Source organism: Heteronotia binoei, chromosome 17 (assembly GCF_032191835.1).
Source record: "Heteronotia binoei isolate CCM8104 ecotype False Entrance Well chromosome 17, APGP_CSIRO_Hbin_v1, whole genome shotgun sequence".
In the NCBI taxonomy this organism is placed as follows: Eukaryota; Metazoa; Chordata; class Lepidosauria; order Squamata; family Gekkonidae; genus Heteronotia; species Heteronotia binoei.
The window spans coordinates 24966609-24991252 of record NC_083239.1 but is presented as its reverse complement, the minus strand read 5'-3'; the positions used below and the strand labels follow the sequence as shown (position 1 = coordinate 24991252).

The window sequence follows — 24644 nt, the reverse complement described above, 5'->3', positions numbered from 1 at the left end:
CCGGGAAAGTTGGTAGAAACCATTATCAAGGACAGAATGAGTAGGCACATTGATGAACACGGGTTATTGAGGAAGACTCAGCATGGGTTCTGCAAGGGAAGATCTTGCCTCACTAACCTGTTACATTTCTTTGAGGGGGTGAACAAACATGTGGACAAAGGAGATCCAATAGATGTTGTTTACCTTGACTTCCAGAAAGCTTTTGATAAAGTTCCTCATCAAAGGCTCCTTAGAAAGCTTGAGAGTCATGGAGTAAAAGCACAGGTCCTCTTGTGGATCAAAAACTGGCTGAGTAATAGGAAGCAGAGAGTGAGTATAAATGGGCAGTCTTCGCAGTGGAGGACGGTAAGCAGTGGGGTGCCGCAGGGCTCGGTACTGGGTCCTATGCTCTTTAACTTGTTCATAAATGATTTAGAGTTGGGAGTGAGCAGTGAAGTGGCCAAGTTTGCGGATGACACTAAATTGTTCAGGGTGGTGAGAACCAGAGAGGATTGTGAGGAACTCCAAAGGGATCTGTTGAGGCTGGATGAGTGGGCGTCAACGTGGCAGATGCGGTTCAATGTGGCCAAGTGCAAAGTAATGCACATTGGGGCCAAGAATCCCAGCTACAAATACAAGTTGATGGGGTGTGAACTGGCAGAGACTGACCAAGAGAGAGATCTTGGGGTCATGGTAGATAACTCACTGAAAATGTCAAGACAGTGTGCGTTTGCAATAAAAAAGGCCAACGCCATGCTGGGAATTATTAGGAAGGGAATTGAAAACAAATCAGCCAGTATCATAATGCCCCTATATAAATCGATGGTGCGGTCTCATTTGGAGTACTGTGTGCAGTTCTGGTCGCCGCACCTCAAAAAGGATATTATAGCATTGGAGAAAGTCCAGAGAAGGGCAACTAGAATGATTAAAGGGCTGGAGCACTTTCCCTATGAAGAAAGGTTGAAACGCTTGGGACTCTTTAGCTTGGAGAAACGTTGACTGCGGGGTGACATGATAGAGGTTTACAAGATAATGCATGGGATGGAGAAAGTAGAGAAAGAAGTACTTTTCTCCCTTTCTCACAATACAAGAACTCATGGGCATTCGATGAAATTGCTGAGCAGACAGGTTAAAACGGATAAAAGGAAGTCCTTCTTCACCCAAAGGGTGATTAACATGTGGAATTCACTGCCACAGGAGGTGGTGGCGGCCACAAGTATAGCCAGCTTCAAGAAGGGTTTAGATAAAAATATGGAGCACAGGTCCATCAGTGGCTATTAGCCACAGTGTATGTGTGTATATAAAATTTTTTGCCACTGTGTGACACAGAGTGTTGGACTTGATGGGCCGTTGGCCTGATCCAGCATGGCTTCTCTTATGTTCTTATGTTGTGAGAGGGGAGTATCATTGTCTAGCATAGGTTGTAGGTCATGAATGATGCATTGAACCATTCTGTGCTGAGAGTTGCATGTAACTACCTTTGGTGGTGTTCCATTTGGGCCTATCTTGTAGCAGGTTATTCCCTGGTATCATTCTGGCTTTGTTGATCTGTTTCCTTACCACTAGGTGGTTATTGTAATTACAAGAATGTCTGTTGTACATTCTGCCAATGAGAATCTGTCTAATGGATTGGAATGGATGCGGCTGTACTATAGAGCTTGGCTGAAGATGACAGATTAGTGTGTTTAGGATGGTAACTGGAGGCATGTACATATATTTAGGGATCAGTAGGTTTCTGGTATAGGTTAATTTTTATGCTTCCCTTATGTATTTCTACAGTGGTGTCTAGAAAATGTATTTCTTGCATGGATTGGTTCATGGTCAGGTTGGTGGTGGAGTGGGAGTTGCTGAAGGCCTGGTGAAATTTCTTCAGTGCTTTTGTCTCATGTGTCCAATTGATGAAAATTTCAGCTACAAGGGGGTGTTAATTGATCAGAGCTGGGGAACTGCTGTTCCGGGTTAGCCATGAAAATACTGGCATATTGTGGTGCCATGCTGTGCCATTATCTGAAACAATAAATCTTTACCAGATCGGAAGTAGTTGCAGGTGAGGAAAAACCAATAAAGCTTGGTGGCAAGGTTGGCCTTGATGTTTTCAGAGATGGAGATCCTAATAGTTTGCAGTCTATCTTTTTAGAGGATAGAACAAAGTCTGAGCCCAGTCTGAGCACCTTTAAGACCAACATAGTTTAACTCTGGGTATCAGCTTTTGTGTGCATACACTTCTTCGGAAGAGGTGTGCATGTACACAAAAGCTCATACCCAGAATTAAACTTCATCGGTCTTAAAGGTGTCAATGGATTCAAACTTTGTTCTGTTACTTGAGACAAACACGGCAACCCACCTGAATCTTTTTGGAAATGTTGGCAGATAGAAACTCAACACTTTTCAGTGCTGTAGTCCAAGCATGAGAATTTCTTTGAACAAGCTTCTTTTGAGAATGGATATACAACATATTATGTCTGCAGAGATCTTACGATGCAAATATCCTATGAAAACATGTAGGTGTGCAATGCTGGAACCAGCCATTACTTGATTAAAGCAATGCAGATTTCCATGGATGAGGAAATCAAAGTGTGTTTCATATTACCCCATTTTCTAGGGAACATTCATTCTTTCCTGGCTAGCAACCTGAGGTTGCTTATGTGTGTCTCTTAGTATACTGATGCTATACCTAAGCAATGCTTTTTAAAATTCTAGCAGATACAGAAGGGTTCAATTCTTAAAAGATTGGACTAGGACTTTTCTTATGCTCAGACCACAGAAATCTGCACACTTAAGGGGCTGCTTTCTTCATTTGGCAATGTGGTATAGTGCTTTGAGTATCTGACTGGGATCTGGGAGACCCAGATTCAAATGCCCACTCTGTCATAGAAGCTTGCTGGGTGACATTGGGTCTGTCATTCTCTCAGCTTAACCTACCTCACAGGGTTGTTGTGAGGACAAAATAAAGGAGAGGAGAAGGCTGTAAGCTATTGTGGGTCCCGATTGTGAAGAAAATCAGGGTAGAAATAAAATGAATTAGTAATCAAGCAAGGAAAGCTTATATGTGTGTCGGCTGGTTTTTCAGGTGATTTAGTTGGTTTTGCAGGATATTTGCTGCTTTTTATATCACAGAGTAACATGGTTACCCATCTATAACTTAGCACTTAAAACGATTCTAAAATGTCCACTTTTTGGGAAGCAAGTTACTCTTTGGGGGGATATTTTTGTATTTTTTAACATGAGTGTGTTTGTGAATATGCATGTTAACCTAATAACCTGGAAGTCATGGCAACAACTGGTGACTGACCCTTACTGGGGACATAGAGGATATTCAGAGAGAGAGCTGAATAGAGCCTGCTTCTGCCTCTTAGCTCCAATATTCCAAAGAGGTCTCCCATCCAAGTACTTGCCAGAGTTGACCCCGCTTAGCTTCCAAGGCAAGTTATTCTTTTTGAAGTTGTAGACTTTTATTCTGTTTTCTGGATTCCAGGGTTTTGCTTTTAACTTCTCCAATAGGTTTGTACACACTTATTGGTGTGTAGAGGGAGTTGTAACCATTGTCTTGTGTTCATGCGTTGAACTTTAAAGTAAAGGTTATTGGGCAGGAAGCTGAGTTTTTTCTTTCCAGTGTAAAGTACATAAAAATCACTGTCTACTTGTTGTCAGCATTTGGAAACATAAATCAAAAGAATGTGGCTGATTTACGGCACATTTGTTCTGAACAAGTGGCAGCCTGTAGAGACGTTGGCAGTAGCTCACTGCAGAAGGTCTTCTTCCAGATAATCATGTTTAAGGGTGCTCTAAAATTTAGTGCACTTGTCTTTACTGGGCTATGAGGGGGGGTCTGAGTGGGAGAGGACTTAAATGACCCTTTGGTTTCAAGTTAATAATTCAGAATGGTGCTTATCCAGGAGGCAGTGTTTTAGCCTGGAGACTGGGAGACTGGTGTTCAATGCCCATAGGGTCATTGGAGCAAAAATTGCTCTTTGCAGGGTAGCTGAAGACTGGAGAAAGATCTAAAGCACTTAGCAAGCTGGGTCTGTAATTAAAGCAATGTAGCTTGGAAAAGTCTGATAGCCTGGGGCAGTAGACACGAGAAACCCTTAATGTCCACATCAAACACAGCCCAGATTGTAAAATATAATAACTTTCTTGGTTGCCAAAAGCTACTTAGCAGCCTGGATAGCTCTAGTCTGGGCTCATTGGAGCTTGTAAACCAAGCATGGTTGGCCACAGTTAATACTTGTGGATGGGAGACCACCAAGGAAGATTGGGGTTGCTGTGCAGAGGCAGATAGTGAAACCCTCCACGGTTCTGGGGTCATCAGTGAGTTGGTTGGAACTTGATGGCTGATGATGATGATGATGATTATTATTATTATTATTAACATCAATCTATTTAATTGGCTGACTAGATGCTTAAAGTTTGTGAATGCTGAACAAGATAACTGACTTGTGGTTACAGCAAAATACTGATAGTTCTGAATTTAAAAAAAATTCTGTTATGGTTTCCTTTTTTAGAATTCTTTACTTCTAAAGACAAATTTCAATTGACTATAGATACGATATTAACTCTATGTGAGGTATAAATAATTATTTGTTGCATTTAACATTTGTTTAACTTTTTGCTTTTTGTAAGCATTTTTAGTTCTATGGTTATTATGATATACCCGATACTATGTATATCGTTGATTCATTTGTTACTTAAATAAAAGTTTATTTTTTAAAAAAGTTACATCAGCTGAAACATGGGGACAGTTGCTTCCTGTGAGCCAAATGATATTTTCTTCTCACTGCTAGAAATACAAATTTCATAAGAGCTAGTTCTGGTATTCCACCTGCTGTAGCAGAAATACAGTTCCATTTCTCCTTTAGCTTATTGTGGTGGAAGCTGTCATTGGTTGGTATAGTTAGCATGCTGCTTTGGATGTGACTATAATAACAATTGACAATAGCTGACAAGGGCACCAACCTGAAGCTGCTGATGTAACCTATTTGAGGACTATTTTCGGAGGAAGACAATGGCAGGCCACCTCTGCTCCTCATGCCTGGAGCACCCCATGGAAAGGGTTGCTTTGAGCTGGTTGCAGCTCAACAGCATGTTCTTCTAATTCCTGAGACCCCAGTTCTCATTGAGGTGATAAACCTGTTTCTGTGCTCTTCCTTCTGATGCAGGCAGGCGCTTACATGCTCTTCCATGCAGGAAACTTCCCCTGTTGAATAGGATTCTAAGCAGACCCTGTTCAGGCTTGCTTTCTAGATGACGAGGAGAAAAGTTCTGGCCTCGCCTTTCTGTTGCTCACTTCCTATGTGCAGACTTCTGCACACCCTTTGTAATAGTATCAGGGCTGGTTCCAGGTTTAGGAGGGTCCTGAGCAGACAGTGACCAGGAGCTCCCTCTCCTTCTCTGACCACCACCAGAACTTTTGCCCGTACCTGCCTTCCAGCCACCCACCCACATCCCCACCTCCTGCCTGTTTCTGCTGTCCCTTCTCCTGCCTGTTTGTGAGACTTCCCGCAGATTGGATGTCCTTTCCCCAATGCTGCTGGGTGGTGTGTGCAGATGGGAACGCCACCACTGTGCCCACTAGGAGTGCCATCATTGTATACTCCTGGCACAGTCGTCTTTGGCAGTGCGTGGCTGGGGCGGGGGGAGTGTCTCTGCAGCAGTGGGCCCTGGCAGCTGCTCCACCTCAGGGTATGCTGACACTGGCCTTGCTTTGTATAGAGGAGCCTTCTGCCATCTAAGTCTTTGCCTCTCAGGCTGTACAGTTACAGATGCGCAGCTTGCCACCTAAATTAAGCCTGAGATTTCAGACTGTCTGTGCCCCCAGTGTTGTTAAGTGGTCTCCTGGATACTTTTCCTGAGCTATTTGCTTATTTTCCCCTCCCCTTGCGGCAAAATTTTATTAGAATAGGCAAATTGAGGTTTTGCTGATTGCTGTCTCTAAGAATGGTTTAGGGAATTTATCTAGCCAGTGTCTGTTGGAAGCAGGAACCCACAAATTTTGTGGCGAAGAAAACAAAGAGAGAGTCTTCAAGATTTTCTCTAATAATCTGGCTACCTTGGACTACCTGAGCATCAAATTTCATCTTACAGGTACTTGTAGAAGTAGCTCCGTCAATTTTTGGTGGCTGTGCAAGTAAAGTTTGAATACCTTAGTATTGCACTGAGGCACATGCATAACAAACTATTGCTCCCGCCCCTCAAGAATTTTGCTGCTATGGCATGGAAGATCTCTGGTAACATGACAGGTGTTGCCATGTTTTCTTTTGTATGGTCATTTGACTAACCTATCAGTGCTGTGTGGCGCAAGCTTATTGGATATCAAATACATTAGGTTTTTTGTGCAAAGATCCTTGGTGCACATATGTTGGTTGGTCAGTCAGGAAGGGGACTAAAGGGATTACTATTCCAAGCACACAGAACAGCCTCTGGGCATAAGCAGGGCTTAGTAAACATTTTGAAGGGAAGTGAAATTGAGCTACTGGCTAAAGGCAGACAGACAGAATTTGTACTGTGTTCAAAGGATCAAAAGCCCTCTGCTGTGCTTTTCGGGGCTTTACTAATGAAGCAGGTAGGAAGGCTTGATCTGAAGTATGTTGCTGCTTTTGACTGGGTTAAAGATTTACCTTGTAAGGAGGTAGTTCTCTCTCTCTCTCTCTCTCTGTCTCCCTGACCCCCAGTGTGGCTGCTGTGGAAGACAGATGTTCTTAGAGAAGCATATTGTTTGACATCCCATGCTACATTGTGAAGGGGAATGTCTTACACAGAGTGGGTTACTTTTCTGAAGAATATTGTATGTGAATATTAAAGGTGTGGAGTGAGAGAAACTGTCAAAGCTCAGGCATGATTTGTTGGGCTCCTGTGATATCATTTTCTATCAGAGGACTGAACTATGTATGTGTAAGAAGCACCATAGGGTTGCTGCCAATCATAGGGGCTTTGTATCTATTTCTCCCCCTCTGGAATGGATGGTAAAAAATTATTTATTTACTATATTTATAGTCCTCCTTTCCCACTGAGACTTGAGGTGGATTAAGCAGTGTAAGTTGATACAGTTAATAGGACGAGATATCTAATAAGCAAGGTACTAGGACCAGGACTTTGGAAATCTGAAACAAGTGTAGAATTTTAGGTATGAATAATAGAGAATGTGGATACAATGTGAAGAAATGGTATTATAGTAGAAAATAATGCAGGGACAATTGGATAATATGTACAGCAAACAGGTAATGTGGTCTCTACATGGTAATATTGTTCACAGACCCTTCCCCTTTATAAGATATATAAATAATATGGCTGATGATCTAGCATTGTACAAAACTTACGTTCTACTTACCACTTGCTGTCAATGGGGGAAATTTGTGATGGCAGACTTGCATTTCTTGTAATGGGCAGTTCTGATTCGGAGAACTGTATTGGAATATTATGACAGTCAAAGGCTGTTAATGAATTTTATGTGTTTAGACAAGCTCTATGCATCCCATTTGTGGTAAACAAAATGGCACCATCTCAGTGATTGAGTGTTTGAACTTCATTAAAAATATAATGCTTGGATAGCTATATAGCCTATCCTGAATAATGCATTCCCATGAGTGTGTTGGAACAGAATGATGATAGTTTGTGTGTGACTCAAAGATCTGCATACTTTCTCTAACAGATTGCAAGTCCAGGGACTGGATAAGGTGGCACTTTAAATCTGTTGCAGAAGATGGGCAACATTGTGCACAATGCAGATATTTATTGTGTACAGGTTTTTGTTCACTCTCTTCTTTTCAAACCCCCAAAACTATCCAATATCCCACAGAGGGAAAGATCTCTGTGCTAGCATCATTCTGATGGTGTTCACCAGGTGTTCACACAAGCCCAGATGGTATCGGGATGCTGCTGACTGCACAGCTGGAGGTACACACTGCCAGGCCAGAAGTAGCGCACCACTGCTGTTAGAGGAGTGGGGCCCATACTAGCTGTTGGGCCTTCAAAGGCTGATGATGTGTTGGCACAGGGGAGGCCAGAGCCACAGTGACCTCAGATGCATTCCTTGGTTTATAAGCTGAAGATTCTACAGCCTGAGCATGGTTTGACACATGTGAATTTTCTACTAATGTTTTCCACTATTCTCCCTTGCAGAATTTGCCCAGAAAATTAGAATGTCACAGGAAATGGAAGATAGCATTGGTAAGTGTTCCCCCATCCCCCCACCCCCACCCCTAAAAAAATCTGGCATTTGTTACTTTGCCTCTGTTGTTCCTGGTCATTATATTTTAAAGTGGGATTCTGCATTTCTTTTTGAGTGTTGGTGTCAGGCAAGCTGCAGGTGGATAGCTGTGTTTGTCTGCAGAAGAACAAGATTTGGGTCTCGCAGCGCCTTGAAGATTAACAAGATTTCCTCGATATAAGGTTTCAAGGGTAAAAAGTTTTCATTGTCAAAAGCTTATGCTTTGGAGATCTTGCTGGTCTTTAAGGTAGTACTGGACTCAGATTCTGCTCTCGGTGTCAGGCAAGGATGTCATAAACTTTGATTTTTGGTACTTGTCCGGGAGAAAAATACTTATGCTGTAAGATTTTGGTCTGCATTAGTTTTAAATGTGGAAGAAGTTCTCTCTTGGTTTTGGTTTGAAAACCTTCACAGAGTTTACATTTCCCAAGGTCAGCCTTCCAGCCTTGGTGTATCAGAGAAAGGTAGTGGGGGAGCGTTCAGGGTCCTTTCTGGGTTTTGGCCTTTAAGGGAGAACTGATTGGAGGTCGGCTCTGCAGTAGCCACTGAGCGACTTGGAGTTGCTACCGCATGGTAGAACATTACATGTTTTAGGTGTCAGGAGTAATGTGTTGGCTGCTCACTGAAAGTACTTGGCTAGAACAGTGAAAAGTTCATTTTAGACATTAAGTACCAGGAAATTATTGGGTTCTCCTGCTTCCATAATCCTTCAGCTACACCTTTTATTTTTATTTCATTTACTTCATTTATACCTTGCCTTTCTCCCCAATGGGGATCCAAAGCAGCTTACTCTGTTTTGCTCTCCTCCATTTTATCCTCACAGCAAACTTGTGAGGTAACTTAAACTGTGTATGTGTGTGACTAGCCCCAGGTCACTGAGCAAGCTTCTGTGGCAGAATGGGGGTTGGACCAGAGTCTCACAGATCCAAATCGCACTAACCACTAGCCACAGTGGCTTTTGATAGGCTTATTTTCAAAGGTGAATAATTAGATGTTCCTGAGGTCATCTGCTTCCTTAGATGTTTCAGTGGCCCAGGGGTCCCCACTTTTTTGAGCCTGTGGTCACCTTTGGGATTTTGACATAGGGTGGTGGGTGCTGTCATAAAGTGGCTTCCTCAGGAGGTTGAGCCAGTCACATAATGGCTACTGCAACTTACCATCAGTCAACAGTGAAGATCCTTGTGCTGTTGTGGCAGCTGTTGCCAAATCAACAAACTTCAAAAAAAAATCTGTACAGCCATTTTGATCTCCAGTGGTCAATCAGAATTTGCTGGGCGGAAGCCCACCTGACCCCTCCCAGTTTCTAAAAATTTTCATGGGTGTCACAAAATGTGTTGATAGGCACCTTTGTGCCCATAGGCACCATGTTGAGGACTCCTGCAGTAGCCCTTAAAGGAGCAATGTTTGTTTAAAAGGAGTAATTTGTAAGTGTTTTTGAGAGAGTGGCAGCAAGAGAATACAGAGGTTCTCCTCAAATGCTATTTTTACGTTAGTTACATCTGGTGCTTTTCTGTCTCTCTCTCTCTGTATATAGTATGTGGTATTGTCAGTGGACCACATTTCATCTATGTTTGTGTGACTTTTGTGATATGCTTGTTGATGTTGCCGTTAACTGTGTATTCAGCTTTGCTCCAGTTTCCATACAGTTTTGGGAATCCTGTGATCTTGCCTTTGGTCAGGAACATCTCTCCTTCAGCAAAACCCAGGCCAATACCTTTTTCTTAAGATCAACAAAAGTGACATGCAAAATTCTGTAAGCTTTCAAGTTCTCCAGGACTCCTCAAGAGGCTTGATGTTTAAAAAATGAAACAAAAAAGTGGAAGATGGGAGAAACACTTGTTTTCAGGCGATGAGCTTAGGTTCACTGACACTGTTTGCCTGCAAGTTGCACATCTCCCTTTGGTTTGTGTGCTTATTCCAAAAGCTAAAGTTCATGTACCTTCTGAATCAGAGACTTAAAACATTTACTCAGACAGCACAGTTTACTTGGGCATCAGCTGCTGCAACTGCAATATTCCACGCAAATGAGGCTGTTTGTTTGTTCATTTTCCGAGTATTAACTGGGTTGTGGTTCTGGCACACTACATAAAAGAGAGGTCGGTGGAGTTGATCTTGAGGATTTACTTGACTAGCTGAGTAGAATTTAACACTCATTTCTGTGACTTTAAAAAAAATATTGCCTGAATTTCACTCTAGGTGAGTCGTCCGACTGCTGTCCTTTGCTCTGTGTTTTACTTAACAGTTTGCACAATGCATGTCCAATGGTTGCTCTGACAGGTTTTGTGTCCCTTTCCAGGCAGCATTGCTGTGCACTTTGTTGGCCACTGGGAGAATCCTAAGGCAAGCAGAGTTCTCTGACTTCGCAAGGAGCTGGGAGAAGGGAGCTGCTCTGCCTAATGCGAACAATCCAGAAACAAAAGTTATGCACTACCAAGCAAAATAAATACAGCATAGCGCACAGAACTCCATCGCCCTTTACATTGTAATCTTCAGAGGAGCAGGCAAAATTGCTTCTTGAAGTTATAAACCTCCATGAAGAGCATACTTAATATTTGGATGAGTCTGTGAGGACTTGGTGTGGATTAGTGTGCTCAATATTCAGGTGGTTTCCATTTCTAGCAAAAACTTGATATATGATTCCTCCTTAGAAGCCTGTCTTTTCTTTAGAAAATGCATGTGCCCTTTCTCCAGAGATCTCCTTGAGGCATCTCACAAAATAAAAACAATACAATAAAATAGCATAAGAATGATCAGTGAAAACAAAATCAAGGAAAAAGCATTCAACAATACCCTTAAAAGTCCTCAGACCAGAAGTAGTTCATAAAAATGGCTTAAATGGTGGAATCCCTTACTTTAAGTAACCTGTGCTCATTTAGCGCAAAAGGCCATCCACTTTCTTTAATAAGAAGTATTTCTCCTGTATAAAAAAGGGCCATTGAAAGAATGTCCCTGACAAGTGGGACATTCCCAGAGAAATTAAAGGAGGCAGTAATTCAACTGCTTTTGAAAAAACCATTGCTGGACTCTAGGATACTAGCTAACTACTGCCCAGTTTCAAATTTATCGTTCCTGGGAAAGGTAGTTGAGAAAGTGGTGGTGGAACAGCTACAGATTTTCCTAGATGAAACATCCACCCTGGATCCATTCCAATCCAGTTTCCGCCCATGTCACGGCTGGAGCCGGGTCAGGCAAAGTCCAGAGGTAGTCCGAGGTCTGTAGCCAGCAAGCAGGAGTGTCCAAGGTGCCAAATCCAAATCGCTGTGCAAGTATCGCAGGTCCGAGGTCCAGAAGCCGTGGTCAGGGAGTCCAGAAGTCAAAAGCCAAAGTCAGGGAGTCAGGAACTAAAGTCAAGCCGGAGTGGATGCTAGAACGTCAGGGAGATGACTAGTTGCTTCCACAAAGCCTCCTCCCAAAGCCCACAGCTATATAGCCCTCTGCTGGCTGTTGCCCATTTGGGCTAATTGCTGGCTCTGGGAGGCAGCCAGGATCCTGTTACAACTCAAGCATCCTTGCTCTTAGGAGGGCCAGAATCCTCTCAAAACTCAGGACTCAGGGAGCGTCTTGCTTGTGAGCGTGCCTCCCTCCTCCGATCCCTGAGGTCCTGACGGAGGCGGTCACGCACACGCGCCACCTGAGAGGGCGAGGCAGGGGGGCTGGGATCTTCTTCAGCAGGAGGCAGGGGTACTGGTGCAGGTGGCAGGGGTACAGTTTCCTCGGCAGACTCGTCTTCCTCTGCAGGGTCCCCAGCACCCATGACACTTTCCCCCCCCCCCAGGGCCCCCCTCCGTTGAGGGACCTGGGAGGTCGGGGTGGTCGTTGTGGAACTGTTGCACCAAGTCCGGGGCATGAAGATTGTCCACGGGCTCCCAAGACCGGTCTTCTGGGCCGTATCCCTCCCAGTCCACAAGGTACTGGAGGCCTCCGCGATGGTACCGGGAGTCCAGGATCTGGCGCACCTCGTATTCCTCCTCGTCATCCACCAACACCGGTGGTGGCGGCGGTGGGCAAGGAGGCCGAGCTGGGTCAGGGGGTACAGCTGGAACAAGGAGGGAGCGATGGAACACAGGGTGAATGCGGAGGTGAGGTGGCAATTGGAGCCTGAAGGCGACGGGGTTTATTTGGTCCATGACAGGGTAGGGTCCGATGAACCACGCAACCAGCTTGTGAGACCGACCAGGCCGGCGCAGGTAGCGAGTTGAGAGCCACACCTGATCCCCCGGCTGGACTGGGGGGCCTTCCTGCCTCTTCCGGTCCGCAGCCAGTTTATAGGCTTCCTTGGCCCGCTGTAGCTGCTCTCGGAGCAAGTCTTGGCTGGCGCGGAGTTCTTGCAGGTAGGCCTCGACAGCGGGGACATTCGTGGGTGGCAGGATCGCCGGGAAGAACCGAGGGTGGTAGCCGTAGGTTGCAGCAAACGGGGTCATTTGGGTAGACGAGTGGACCGCGTTGTTGTATGCAAACTCCGCTAGAGGCAACAGAGTGGTCCAGTCGTCCTGCTGGTAGCAGGTGTAGCAGCGGAGATATTGCTCTAGCGTGGCATTGGTGCACTCTGTCTGACCATCTGTCTGCGGGTGGTAGGCTGAGGACAGGTGCACTCGAGTACCCAGGCTGGAATGGAGGGCTTGCCAGAACCGAGAGGAGAACTGGGGCCCCCGGTCTGAGATCAGGTGGGCTGGGAGTCCGTGCAGACGAAAGATGTGTTGCAGGTAAAGCTGAGCTGTCTCCTGAGCTGTGGGAAGTTTCGGGCACGGAATGAAGTGGGCCATCTTGGTAAATAGGTCGACGACCACCAAGATGCAAGTCTGACCTTTGGACCGTGGGAGTTCCGTGATGAAGTCCATCGAGATGGTATCCCAGGGTCCTGAGGGTGCGGGCAAGGGCTGTAACAACCCCGAGGGTTTGGCCGGGACGTCTTTGGCCCGCCGACAGACGTCACAGGAGCTGACATAACGGGCAACATCGGAGCGAACTCATGGCCACCAGAATTCTCGCATCAGCAAGTGGGTGGTCTTATGCTGTCCGAAGTGCCCGGCGGGCAACGAGTCGTGGGTCAGGCGTAGCACTTCTGCCCGTAAGGGCCCGGGCGGCACATAGAGGCGTTCGCGGTGTAGCAAGAGACCGCCTCGAGTCGTGAACTCGCCTGCCGAGTCATCTTGGAGGGCCTGGAGGTGTTGCTGGACCCAGGGATCGTTGGCCTGGCTAGCACGAATGTCCTCCACGAGTGTGGGTGAAGTGGAGGTGGCTGCAACCACTGAGGGCGGCAGGATGGGAGCAGCGGGCACGGCCTCAGTTGAAGCAGGGGCGTATTCCGGTTTCCGGGAGAGTGCATCTGCTTTCCGGTTCTGGGTATGGGGGATGTAGGAGATCTGGAAGTCAAAGCGAGAGAAGAATAGGGACCACCGGATCTGGCGCTGGTTGAGACAGCGGGTGGTCTGGAGGTGCTCTAAGTTCCGGTGGTAGGTGAGCACTTGAACAGGGTGGCGAGCCCCTTCGAGGTAATGCCTCCAAACCTCAAAAGCCGCCTTGATCGCGAGCAACTCTCTCTCCCAGATGGTGTAGTTCCTCTCTGCAGCGGTGAGCTGGCGCGAGTAATAGGCGCAGGGCTGGAGTGGCTGAGACGGCTCCTCGCGCTGGGACAGCACTGCTCCCAGGGCCACGTTGGAGGCATCAGCTTCCACCGTAAAGGGAAGCTGGGGGTCAGGGTATCTCAGGAGTGGGCCGGTGGCAAAACGGGTCTTCAGAGTGGAGAAGGCGTTATCGGCCTCTGGGGACCAGCAGAAGGGTTCTTTGGGGCGGAGTAGTTGAGTCAGGGGTGTTGTCAGGGAGGCATAGGCCGGGATGAATTGCCGATAGTAGTTGGCAAACCCAAGGAACCACTGCAGGTCTTTGCGATTCTGAGGAGCCTGCCAGGTCAGGACCGCTTCCACTTTTTTCGGGTCCATGAGGATCCCTTGCGGTGACACAATGTGACCGAGGAATTCGACAGAGCACAGGTCGAAGTCGCACTTCTCCAGCTTGGCGTAGAGGCCATGGGTTCGTAGGCGCTGCAGGACCTGGCGGACGTGCTCGGCGTGCTGGGCAGGATCGCGGGAGTAGATTAGGATGTCATCTAGATATATGATTGCAAAGCGGTCGAGCAGGTCCCGGAATATGTCGTTCATGAACCTCTGGAAGACAGCGGGGGCATTGGTCAATCCAAAGGGCATCACCAGGTGCTCGTACTGCCCGTATCGGGTCCCAAAGGTGGTCTTCCATTCGTCTCCGGGCCGTATGCGCACCAAATTGTACGCTCCACGGAGGTCCAGCTTGGTATAGAGTTGGGCCCCCTTTAAGCGATCCAAGAGTTCAGGGATCAGTGGTAGAGGGTACCGGTCGCGGATGGTGATTTTGTTCAGGGCCCGGTAATCATTGCACAGTCGGAGCTCCCCACTTTTCTTCTTCACGAAGAGGACTGGGGCAGACAGGGGAGAGGTTGAGGGTCGGATGAATCCGCGTTTCAGGTTCTTATCTAGGAAGTCTCGCAGAGCGGCCAACTCAGGCTCCGACATTGGATACAGACGCCCCACCGGGAGTGGTGCCCCAGGTACCAAGTCAATGGCACAGTCATAGGGCCGGTGAGGGGGAAGCTGATCCGCCCCTGTCTCCTCGAAGACATCGGCAAAATCTGCATACTTCTGAGGGAGCTGAGGACCACCACTCGGGATGCTGGCTGCCAGAGTGGTGGGAGGAGGCAGGTGGGGGCATGGGTCTCGGAAACATAGTTCCTGCTGGGCCCAGTCCACGATGGGGTTGTGCAGCTTCAGCCAGGAAAGGCCCAGAATCAGTGGGAAGCGAGGCATGCGGGCGACATTAAACTGCAGCTGTTCTTGGTGCTGCTGGACGTGGAAAGTGATGGGACAGGTCTCCTGGGTGACGGGCCCAGAACGGAGGAGGCGCCCGTCAATAGCCTCCACCAGCGACGGAATCGCTTTTGTCTGCACCAGAATCTGGTGCTGCTTCACAAAGGCGGCATCTATAAAACAGTGGGCTGCTCCCGAGTCCAGCATGGCATACACGAACAGCCAGCGTTCGTCAGGCAGACGGAGTTTGACAGGTAGCAGGAACGGGCCCGGGGTCTCAGCCCGCTGTTCGGAGGACCCAGCTAGTTGCCCCAGGCTGGGGGGTCCACTTACGCCTGGGGCTGCCCTTTTGGCGGCGGTGGCAGCGAAGGTCCGGGTGTCCGATGCTTAGCAGGACAGCCGGAGGCATAGTGGCCTGCCGTACCGCAGTAGAGGCACAGATTCTGCGTGCGGCGTCTGGCCTTTTCCTCTGGGGTCAGGCGGGGTCGAGCAGCTCCAAGCTGCATAGGCTCATCCTTGGCGCTGGTACTAGCTAGGGACGGGCTAGGAGGCAAGTGGCACGGCGCAGGGAGCTGGCGCCCTCTGGTCTTGGCTTGGCGGCGACTTTCCAGGCGGCCATCGATGCGGAGGCAGAGGGTGATAAGTTGTTGGAGCGTGGGTGGTTGCTCCACCCTGGCCAGCTCATCCAGGACCTCCTCTGCCAACCCCTCGGTAAACTGGTCCATCTGGGCAGCCTCATTACACGCCAGGTCTTGGGTCAGGAGCTTGAATTCGGTGGCATATTGGGCCACTGAGGAGTTGCCTTGCTTCAGTGCCCTGATCTTCCGGTTGGCTGTGGCTGCTTGGACTGGGCTAGAGAAAGCAGCAGACAGGTGGGCCTCAAACCCCTGGTAATTAGTTAGTAGGGGAGAGGACATGACCAGCAAGGGTGTGGCCCATTTGGCCGCCTGCCCCTTTAACAGACTGATGATGAAACACACCTTTGTCTTGTCATTGAGGAAGTCCCGTGCTCTCAGTTCAAAGTACAGCCGGCACTGTGCTAGGAAGGCAGGAAATTCTTCCACGGCACCCCCAAACCTGTCAGGAGGGGGAACTGGGCACTTGGCTGGAGCACTGGCCACAGGTTGTTGCTGCAAGTGCACTACTGCCTGTGTTAGCTGCTGTACCTGGGCTTGGAGCGCAGCCAGTAGATCTGTGGTTTCACTTGCTTCAGCCTCCATCCTGTGGAGTGGGTGTTTGTCGGGTGGAAGCAATCTGTCACGGCTGGGGCCGGGTCAGGCAAAGTCCAGAGGTAGTCCGAGGTCTGTAGCCAGCAAGCAGGAGTGTCCAAGGTGCCAAATCCAAATCGCTGTGCAAGTATCGCAGGTCCGAGGTCCAGAAGCCGTGGTCAGGGAGTCCAGAAGTCAAAAGCCAAAGTCAGGGAGTCAGGAACTAAAGTCAAGCCGGAGTGGATGCTAGAACATCAGGGAGATGACTAGTTGCTTCCACAAAGCCTCCTCCCAAAGCCCACAGCCCAGATTGCCTGAGGTTTTGGATTGGGTATGCTGATGACACCCAGCTCTATCTGTTGATGGATGGCAGACTGTCTTCTGCCCCTGAACATCTGCCTGAACATCTGTCTGAGGCGTTAGGAGCCATGGCTGGATGGCTACAGCAGAGCCGATTGATGTTAAATCCAACTGAGACGGAGGTCCTGTGCTTGAGTCGAGGGGGGTGGGTGGGTTCGTGCATCCAACTTCCAGCCTTGTAGGGCACCGCTTTATGCTGGCCCAATAGGTGAAGAGTTTGGGAGTGATCCTGGATTCCTCCCTCTGTATGGAGGCCCAGGTAACAAGCGTCTGCTGGGTCTGCCTTTTACCACATGGCAGATCAGGCAACTAGCACCATATCTATCTCCCCAAGACCTGGCCAGAGTGACCCATGCAATGGTTACTTCCAGGCTGGATTACTGTAACTCACTCTATGCTGACTTGCCCTTGAAACTGATCCGGAAACTGCAGCAGGTGCAGAATGCAGCAGCTTGCCTGCTGACTGCATCACCTATACGGGTGAGTACATGACGGGCGCTCTGCGACCTGCACTGGCTGCCTATAGGGTCCGTTTCAAGGTGTTAGTTTTGACTTTTAAAGCCTTGTGTGGCCTGGGACCAACATACCTGTGGGACTGTCTCTTCCCATATATGCCCCAAAGGTCGCTTCGTTCAGCCTCCCAAGATCTGCTGACCGTCTCTAACCTAAGAGATGCCCGTCTTGCCTCTACCAGGGCCAGAACCTTCTCAGTCCTGGCCCCGACCTGGTGGAATCAGTTCCCTTTGGAGATCCAGGCCCTACCTATCTTGTTAGTCTTCCGTAGGGCCTGTAAAACGGAGCTGTTCTGCCAAGCTTTTGGATGAGGCAGCAGGTATCTACCTATTAGATCAGTTGGCCTCCCCTACTGTACTATTCTATTGTGCTGTTCTGCTGTGCCATCCTGCTATACCATTTTGTTATACCATCTTGCTGGACCATCCTATTGTACTTTTACTAAATATTGTAACTGGTTTTTATTGTAATGTTACTGTGATTTTATTATGATTTTATTACTTATGATGTACTCTGCTCTGAGCCCTCATGGGGGAATGAACAGAATATAAATAAACTAAATAATAACAACAATAATAATACAACTAAATTAATAAAAAAACCTTTGCTATGTCAATTGTTAACTTTTGTAGTGATCCATTTAGAAGAAAACATATCCTTTGGATCTCAGATATTTCATCTAAGTTCCTTTTCCAAGAGATTATATACTACTCTGTTTATTGTACAGAGGTCAGTATAGCATTGCATGAAATAATTAGTCTACCCAATTTGTATCACATTTACGTAAATTATTAATGACTGGTATTTTTAAGTACCATTCTGCCATTTCTGTTGTTGGAAGGGCATTGCAGTATGCCAATTTATAGATTCTCCTGTACTGATGCATTAGAAAATAAAGCAGTTTAGAAAGATTAAAAGATCATGGACAGGGCAAGCTAATATACAACAGGGAGCATTTTCTGGTTTAAAAAGATTGGCTTGGCCCCTAAAATACAAAAGGGCAGGCACCAGGCAAGCCTTAAGGTGGCGTGGCATTCCAAAAGCAAGGTGCTACCACTGGAAATGCCTTTTTAAGGCTGCCACTCTCCTCACGTCTGCAGGAAAACAGAACTTGGGGAAAGGATCTTATAGCAGCATTATGAACCCAAACAGTTCTCACTCCCCTTGCGCCTTCCCATGTAATATCAGGGGAGGCCTTTGCATATTGAGTTTGTTTTGGATGCTGAAGTACTGGAGACTTCTGGCACCTTTGTAAATTTGTACAGGGGCACAGAAGCAAACACATCAGTCTGACTCGGTTAAAGCTTAACCCAGCCCCCCCCCCAGTAAGATCTAAAAACTGTTGCTTTTCATCTCACAATTCTCAGATCTGGCAAACCTGTTTCAGTGCCTTCACCTATAGATTGCTGCAGATCAAAAAGTGGGAAAATTGTCCATTGCTTTGTACCCACATACCGATGACAAAGCTGTACCAAAGCTGAAACCAAAGCCTTGTTTAGCAGGACAGTGTGATTCATAGCTGAAGTAGTAAATAGAGGAAATAAAAGCATGAGATAATGGGGCAAGCCCTTTTCTCTTCTGAGTTTACACTTCCTGGCAACAAGCAATCTCTTGCATTTCACTGCAGATAGGCACGCAGCCAGCTATATTTTTTCCCACCATGGATCTTTAGTATTTATGAACCACCTAATATTGCACTAAGATCATCCCTTTCTATGCATACAAAGTATGGAAAGGAAAGGAAAGGAAAGGAAAGGAAAGGAAAGGAAAGGAAAGGAAAGGAAAGGTCCCCTGTGCAAGCACCAGTCGTTTCCAACGCTGGGGTGATGTTGCTTTCACAACGTTTTCATGGCAGACTTTTTATGGGGTGGTTTGCCATTGCTTTCCCCAGTCATCTACACTTTCCCCCCAGCAAGCTGGGTACTCATTTTACCAACCTCAGAAGGATGGAAGGCTGAGTCAATCTTGAGCTGGCTACCTGAAAACCCAGCTTCCACTGGGGATTGAACTCAGGTCGTGAGCAGAGCTTAGGACTGCAGTACAGTACTGCAGCTGTAACACTCTGCGCCACGGGACTCTCATATACAAAGTATGAACTATTGCTAAATATCCCATTCTGTTTTCAGACTGTATAAACATTGTTGGTTGATTTTTTTGAGGTGATATACAGTTCAGCGTAAAATAATAAAACCAAATGCCTTAACATTCAGCATAAAACAGCCATGCTAAATGTACATGCAGTAATAACAGACAGCTATGAGAACAGTAAATGCAACAAATCAATAACACAGCACAGCAAAATTAAAAGATACCAAGTAAAAGAGCCAGCATCTAACATTATAAATAATTCAAAGCCTGGGAAAGTAAAAGCAACTTCACCTGGTTCATAAAACTTATAAAGAGGAGATGCTCAGTGCCAAAGGGATGCAGGGAGAGAATTTGATAGATTTGAGGGGCCACCACAAAAAAGGCCACTCAATTTATCTCAGGAGCCATTGCTACTCAGAGCAGAATATTGTAATGACTAGGTGAGTTTGTATGGGGGCTGGTGGTCCTGGATCATTCACACCAGCACTTTGAGTTGTTCTTAGACATTAACAGGCAGTTGATGAAGTTGGATGTGATACTTGCCAGCTAAGTGATGGAATTCTGATTGAATTTTTTTTTCTGTACTTTTGTCAAAAGCAGCCCTGTATAGTACTTCTGTAATGTGTTAGCAAACCTCATTGTGGTCATAGTGCTCCTTGTGGTCAGGGACCTGCCTGCCTTTGTTTACCAAGCTCTGTAAAGCATCATGTGTGCTGCCGGCACTGTGTAAATTATTACAAAATAAGCTTGCCTTTTTGAAGGTAGAAAGTCTTGGTGACCTAGAAACTGTCCTGTAGTGTTGTGGCGTGCAATCTTGAATATTGCTGTCTGCTCAGAAGATTTTCCTTTGAAGTACCTGAGATGTCTTTTCTATACCTTTTGAGCAGTGGTGCCATTAACAACAGCCCATGAGACCTTGGAGAATCTTCCTTCCCTATAGTAGTCCTGGGGGCCAAGAAGGATGTGAAGATCTCTGTAATAGCCCAGTTTGCTTTTGGGGTTAGACATAAATGTGTTCTGTGCATTTCTTGGTAGTCTGCTGTCTTTAAAGTTCACTTTGGCTCCTTTTGTGTCAGTCTCTTTCTTCCACAGCTGCCTCTTGCTATTTCTAGACTGCCTTGAAATATGCTTTGTGTTGGATAATTAGACTTCTGCCAACTACAGTTGCAGTCTTAACAGAGCCAAGCTTGGTTCTGATCAAAGGGCAAGATATTAACTTGGTGAGTAGCTACCTGAAGCTTTAGCTCCCCATGCGCAAAATGGCAATAATATGGCATGATTTGAAGGGTTAGAAAGAGAGCAAGTGGCATCGAGCGTGCATTATAGGAAGACCAAAATATGCATACTGTATTTATTCAAATGTAAGAATAGGTTTTTCCAGGTGTGCCATCAAAGAAAAAGAAGTATAGGGTCATGTCACTTATGCATGCAAGTTATAATTATGTCCAGTATTCTTTTTTTTGGTGGGTTTAAAAAAAAACTTTTTAAAGGGAGGTAGTCATATTCAACCCTGACCTGGGTGACCCATTCTAGCCTGTTCTCTTCAGATCTCAGAAGCTAAGCAGGGTCAGCTCTGGTTACTACTTGGATGGGAGACCACCAAGGAAATCCAGGGTTTCTAGGCAGAGACAAGCAATAGCAAAACATCTGTGCTTGTCTTTTGCGTATGGGGTTGCCACAAGTCAGTTGTAACTTGATGACATAAACAACACAGGTAGACTTACATTCATGCACAGATAGACTTACATTCATGGTCATCTTCCTTTCCAGCAAATACAGTATTACCCAGGAGATCCATGACTAGGATATCCCATTTATTTTCCCAGAAAAGCTAAAACAGCTGGCAGAGGAAGTTAGCCATTTCCTGAGCATAGGAGCAAGTTGTTAGGTAATGGAGTAGCAGCTGGACAGGTACCAAGTAGGGGGCGGGAGTCTGAGGGCTAGATTGAGATTGTAGGCTGCCATTTGTGTGTCCCTAATATTACATAGGAGGAGCAGGTAGAACTAGCCATCCGGAAATGTTGTGTAAGACTTTGAAAAAGTTGTATAAAGACTTTCAAGGTCTGTAGAGTACAACTTTTCAGTACTTGGAAACAATGCTGATAATGTAATGTTTTGTACTTGAAGAGCTTTGTGAAGATATTGTGAGCTTCATGAGGCAGTCACCGTGCTGTATAGAATGAAGCAGTCCTCTGTCTCAGTTCCCCATGTCATTCACTAGGACACGGCAGAAATAAAAGTAACTTATCAAAATGGCAAATGCTGCCCCTGGATTGGGCCAATTTCAGAGGGAAAGCAAGGCTGGAAGGGCTGTTTTGTAGGGTAGATAGTGTTTCTCAGTTATGAGGATTCGTGCCTGTCCACTCTACACTCTGTCGCAATGTACAATGTGCTACTGTCGCATTATTCTATTTCACCACTTGTTCCTTTCCAATTTATATTCCTCATGCAATGATGCCCTTTCTGTAAAAGAACAATGTTAGTGCACACAGAGTGCCTGTATACAAACATTGGTTCAAGGTGATTGTGGTGGCAGCTCACACATTTATTTAAACTTGGGTTTGCCCCAGTCATGGATAAATTGGAGGCACCCGATGGAGCAAAAGGAGTGTGTGGGTAGAGCAGTCTTCCCCATGGCCTTGATTTGATGTCTGGTTTTTTTTTAATTCACTCTTGGGATACAAGACTGAAGTGATTGTGGTCAGGAGAAAATACTGTCAGAGCTGGTTTAGTGGTTAAAGAGTCCAATAGGATCTGGGTTCGACTCCCCACTCAGCCATGGAAGCTTGCTTAGGTGACCTTGGGCCATTCACACACACTCAGCTTAGCCTACCTCGCAGGGTTGTTAGTATAAAATGGAGGAAAGGATAATGTTGTAAGCTACTTTGGGTCCCCATTGGGAGAAAAGTGGGGTATAGATGAAGAAGATTAATAATACCCAAGAGGAGAGAGCATACAAGTAGGTAGACATGGGTACAAGGAGGGGAAGCTCTCCTTGTCTGTACCTACTCTTGCTATTTTTATGTTTCAATTCAGTCTTCCCACCTCCTGTTCCATACATGATGTGGGTAGATGCAGGCAATCTACAATATACAAACCAATCAGCTGGCATCACATACAGCTTGAATTGTAACCCTCAGTGCAGCCCTTACCTTTAGGATCTGGAAACAAGAATTACTGCTGGCTGTAATTCCCATGTAATTATTTCATGGCAAACTTTTGAATGGGACACTCACTCCTTATCCAGAATGCAGTTTTTCCAGTTGTGCTTGACTCTTTGACAAGCTCCAACTTGGCATTGTGCCCCCGCATTTCTTAACTGCTCCAGTTAAGAGCAGCTCCTTGCAGGCTGTTTTGTTCTCGGGCCGCTAGATGGCATGCCTGTGTTTTCCCTTGTTGCTGTAGGAGACCAGATCAGATTCCTATTTGTTGCTATTCCCGAATTCTAAGGATTCACCCAACCTAGAGACTTCCATTGTTTCAAGATGTAAAGTCAGCCTTTAACGATGACATTTCTAAAATTCTTCAGGCGTGACGCTGTCAAAGATAGTGAGTGTTTGGAAATTTTGTTAATTTCAGGAAGAATGCAATCCTAGCAATGCTTACTTAGAAGTACTCTCAATTGAGTGTAATTCAGAAAGATTCCCAATAGATTTGCTTAGGATTGCACTGTGAAGGTTACCCAAGGAGCCCAAGCCATGTTGCAGTGGTCTTCATCTTAGCTTGTCACCTAAGGAACTCCAGGATAAGGAATACATTGTGAGACATCTTTCAGAACATTACCAGGATTTTGTTATCAGATAGTTTCGGGTAGGTAAGCGTGCAGTAGAAAAGCAAAGTTAAGTCCAGTAGTGCCTTAAAGAAACCCCCCCCCCCAATCTTTTGAGAGTCAGAGTTCTTTGTGTCAGGTTTCTGATGAAGCTCTGACTCTCAAAAGCTTATACTCTGGAAATCTTGTGTGTGTGTACGCACCTGGAAGTCATGGTGACTTCTGGTGACTGATCCCTATTAGGGGTTTGGAGGATATTCAGAGAGGTGACTGAATAAAGCCTTCTGCCACCTCCGGACTGCTGGTATTCCAAGGAAGTCTCCCATCCAAGTACTTGCCAAAGTCGACCATGCTTAGCCTCCAAGATTTGACAAGATTGGGCTTGCGTGGGATATTCATGTCAGGGCTACTCTAGAAATTTTGTTGGTCACAGAGCGGACAGACACGAATCATCATCACTGATGAAGCACTATTTATCCTACAAAACACCCCTTCCAGCTTTGCTATCCCTCTGGAATTGGCCCTAATCCAGGGGCAGCATTTGCCATTTTGGTAAGTTACTTTTGTTTCTGCCATGTCCTAGTGGATGACATGGGGGACTGAGACGCAGGACTGCTTCATTCTATACAGCATGGTGACTGCCTCATGAAGCTCACAAAGCTCTTCAAGCACAAAACATTACATTATCAGCATCGTTTCTAAGTGCCAAAAAGTTGCAGTCTACAGTTCTACTGGATGAGATTTTTGCTCTTTTTAGCATATACTGTCCTTGTGTGTTACAGATGAGGGTTTTTTTTTAACTTATCTGATGAAGTGACCTCTGACTCTTCTGCTGTAATGCGTTTTGTCAGTCTCTTAAGGTGCCCCTGAACTTCTGTTTGAATGTTCTGCTGCAAACTAACGTGGCTAACTCACTGGAATTATTTTGCAGTTATAGTCTATTATAAGTTTTCTTAAATAAGTATTTCCATAATATATACACTCAAAACAGTGCCTTGAAATAAGGAGCTGGTGGTGAGCCTAGTTCTAGCCCGTGCTGGTATTCTTATACATCAGCACTTTAGACCAGGGGAAAATCTAGGGGTAATGTGGGTACCACCAGCATCTAAACTTCTACAATAGGTTATGTACATACTTGTTTAGGTAACAGAAGATGCTGGCTTAAATTGGTCTTTATTCCTTGGCCATTTAAGCAATTTAACCTTGCCCCACACATCTAAGAATCAGTTCACACAATATCTGTTCATCCCTCATAAATGCGGCGCCAAGTGTATGTGGAACACCTATTGCAGACCAAATAACTCAGCTGATTCCATGGGGAAAGCTATTACCTTGAAAGCCCATGTGTGGTGTGTGTGTGTATAAATGAATCAACCCAAGAACCTGAAATCAGGTTAGTACATTTAAGGAAGGGTTGTAGAATACAGGAATTTTGTATGTGCCTGGATTCTCTTTAATGCTAATAAATGTGGGGTAATAACTAGCTAGAAAGGAATTCTGCATACATTTCTGGTGGCATGCAGGGCCTAAGTGATACTTCCCTCTTAATGTGTTGGAGTAACTTGTATAAATGCTGACTCTTTAAAAACAATCACCTAAACCCCACTGTGAAGAGCAGGATGTCTCCCACGCAAGACACTGGAGGAGTTAACCGTACAGTTGGAGGTTGTTTCTGTTGGCTACAA

The 24644-nt window shown here is 46.1% G+C and overlaps 1 protein-coding gene across 4 annotated transcripts in view; it reads left to right on the top strand.

The window, feature by feature from the left end:
- PHACTR4 (phosphatase and actin regulator 4) overlaps window positions 1–24644 on the top strand; it is a 132914-nt gene that overhangs the window by 22901 nt on the left and 85369 nt on the right. For 3 of the 4 annotated variants that reach the window (XM_060257984.1, XM_060257986.1, XM_060257983.1), the window contains exon 2: window positions 8098–8145. The exons of the other annotated variant lie outside the window; for it this stretch is intronic. In XM_060257984.1, coding sequence (XP_060113967.1) covers window positions 8118–8145 — 28 coding nt within the window. In that variant the 5' untranslated portion in view covers window positions 8098–8117. The remainder of the gene's footprint in view (window positions 1–8097; window positions 8146–24644) is intronic. 4 annotated transcript variants of the gene reach the window in all.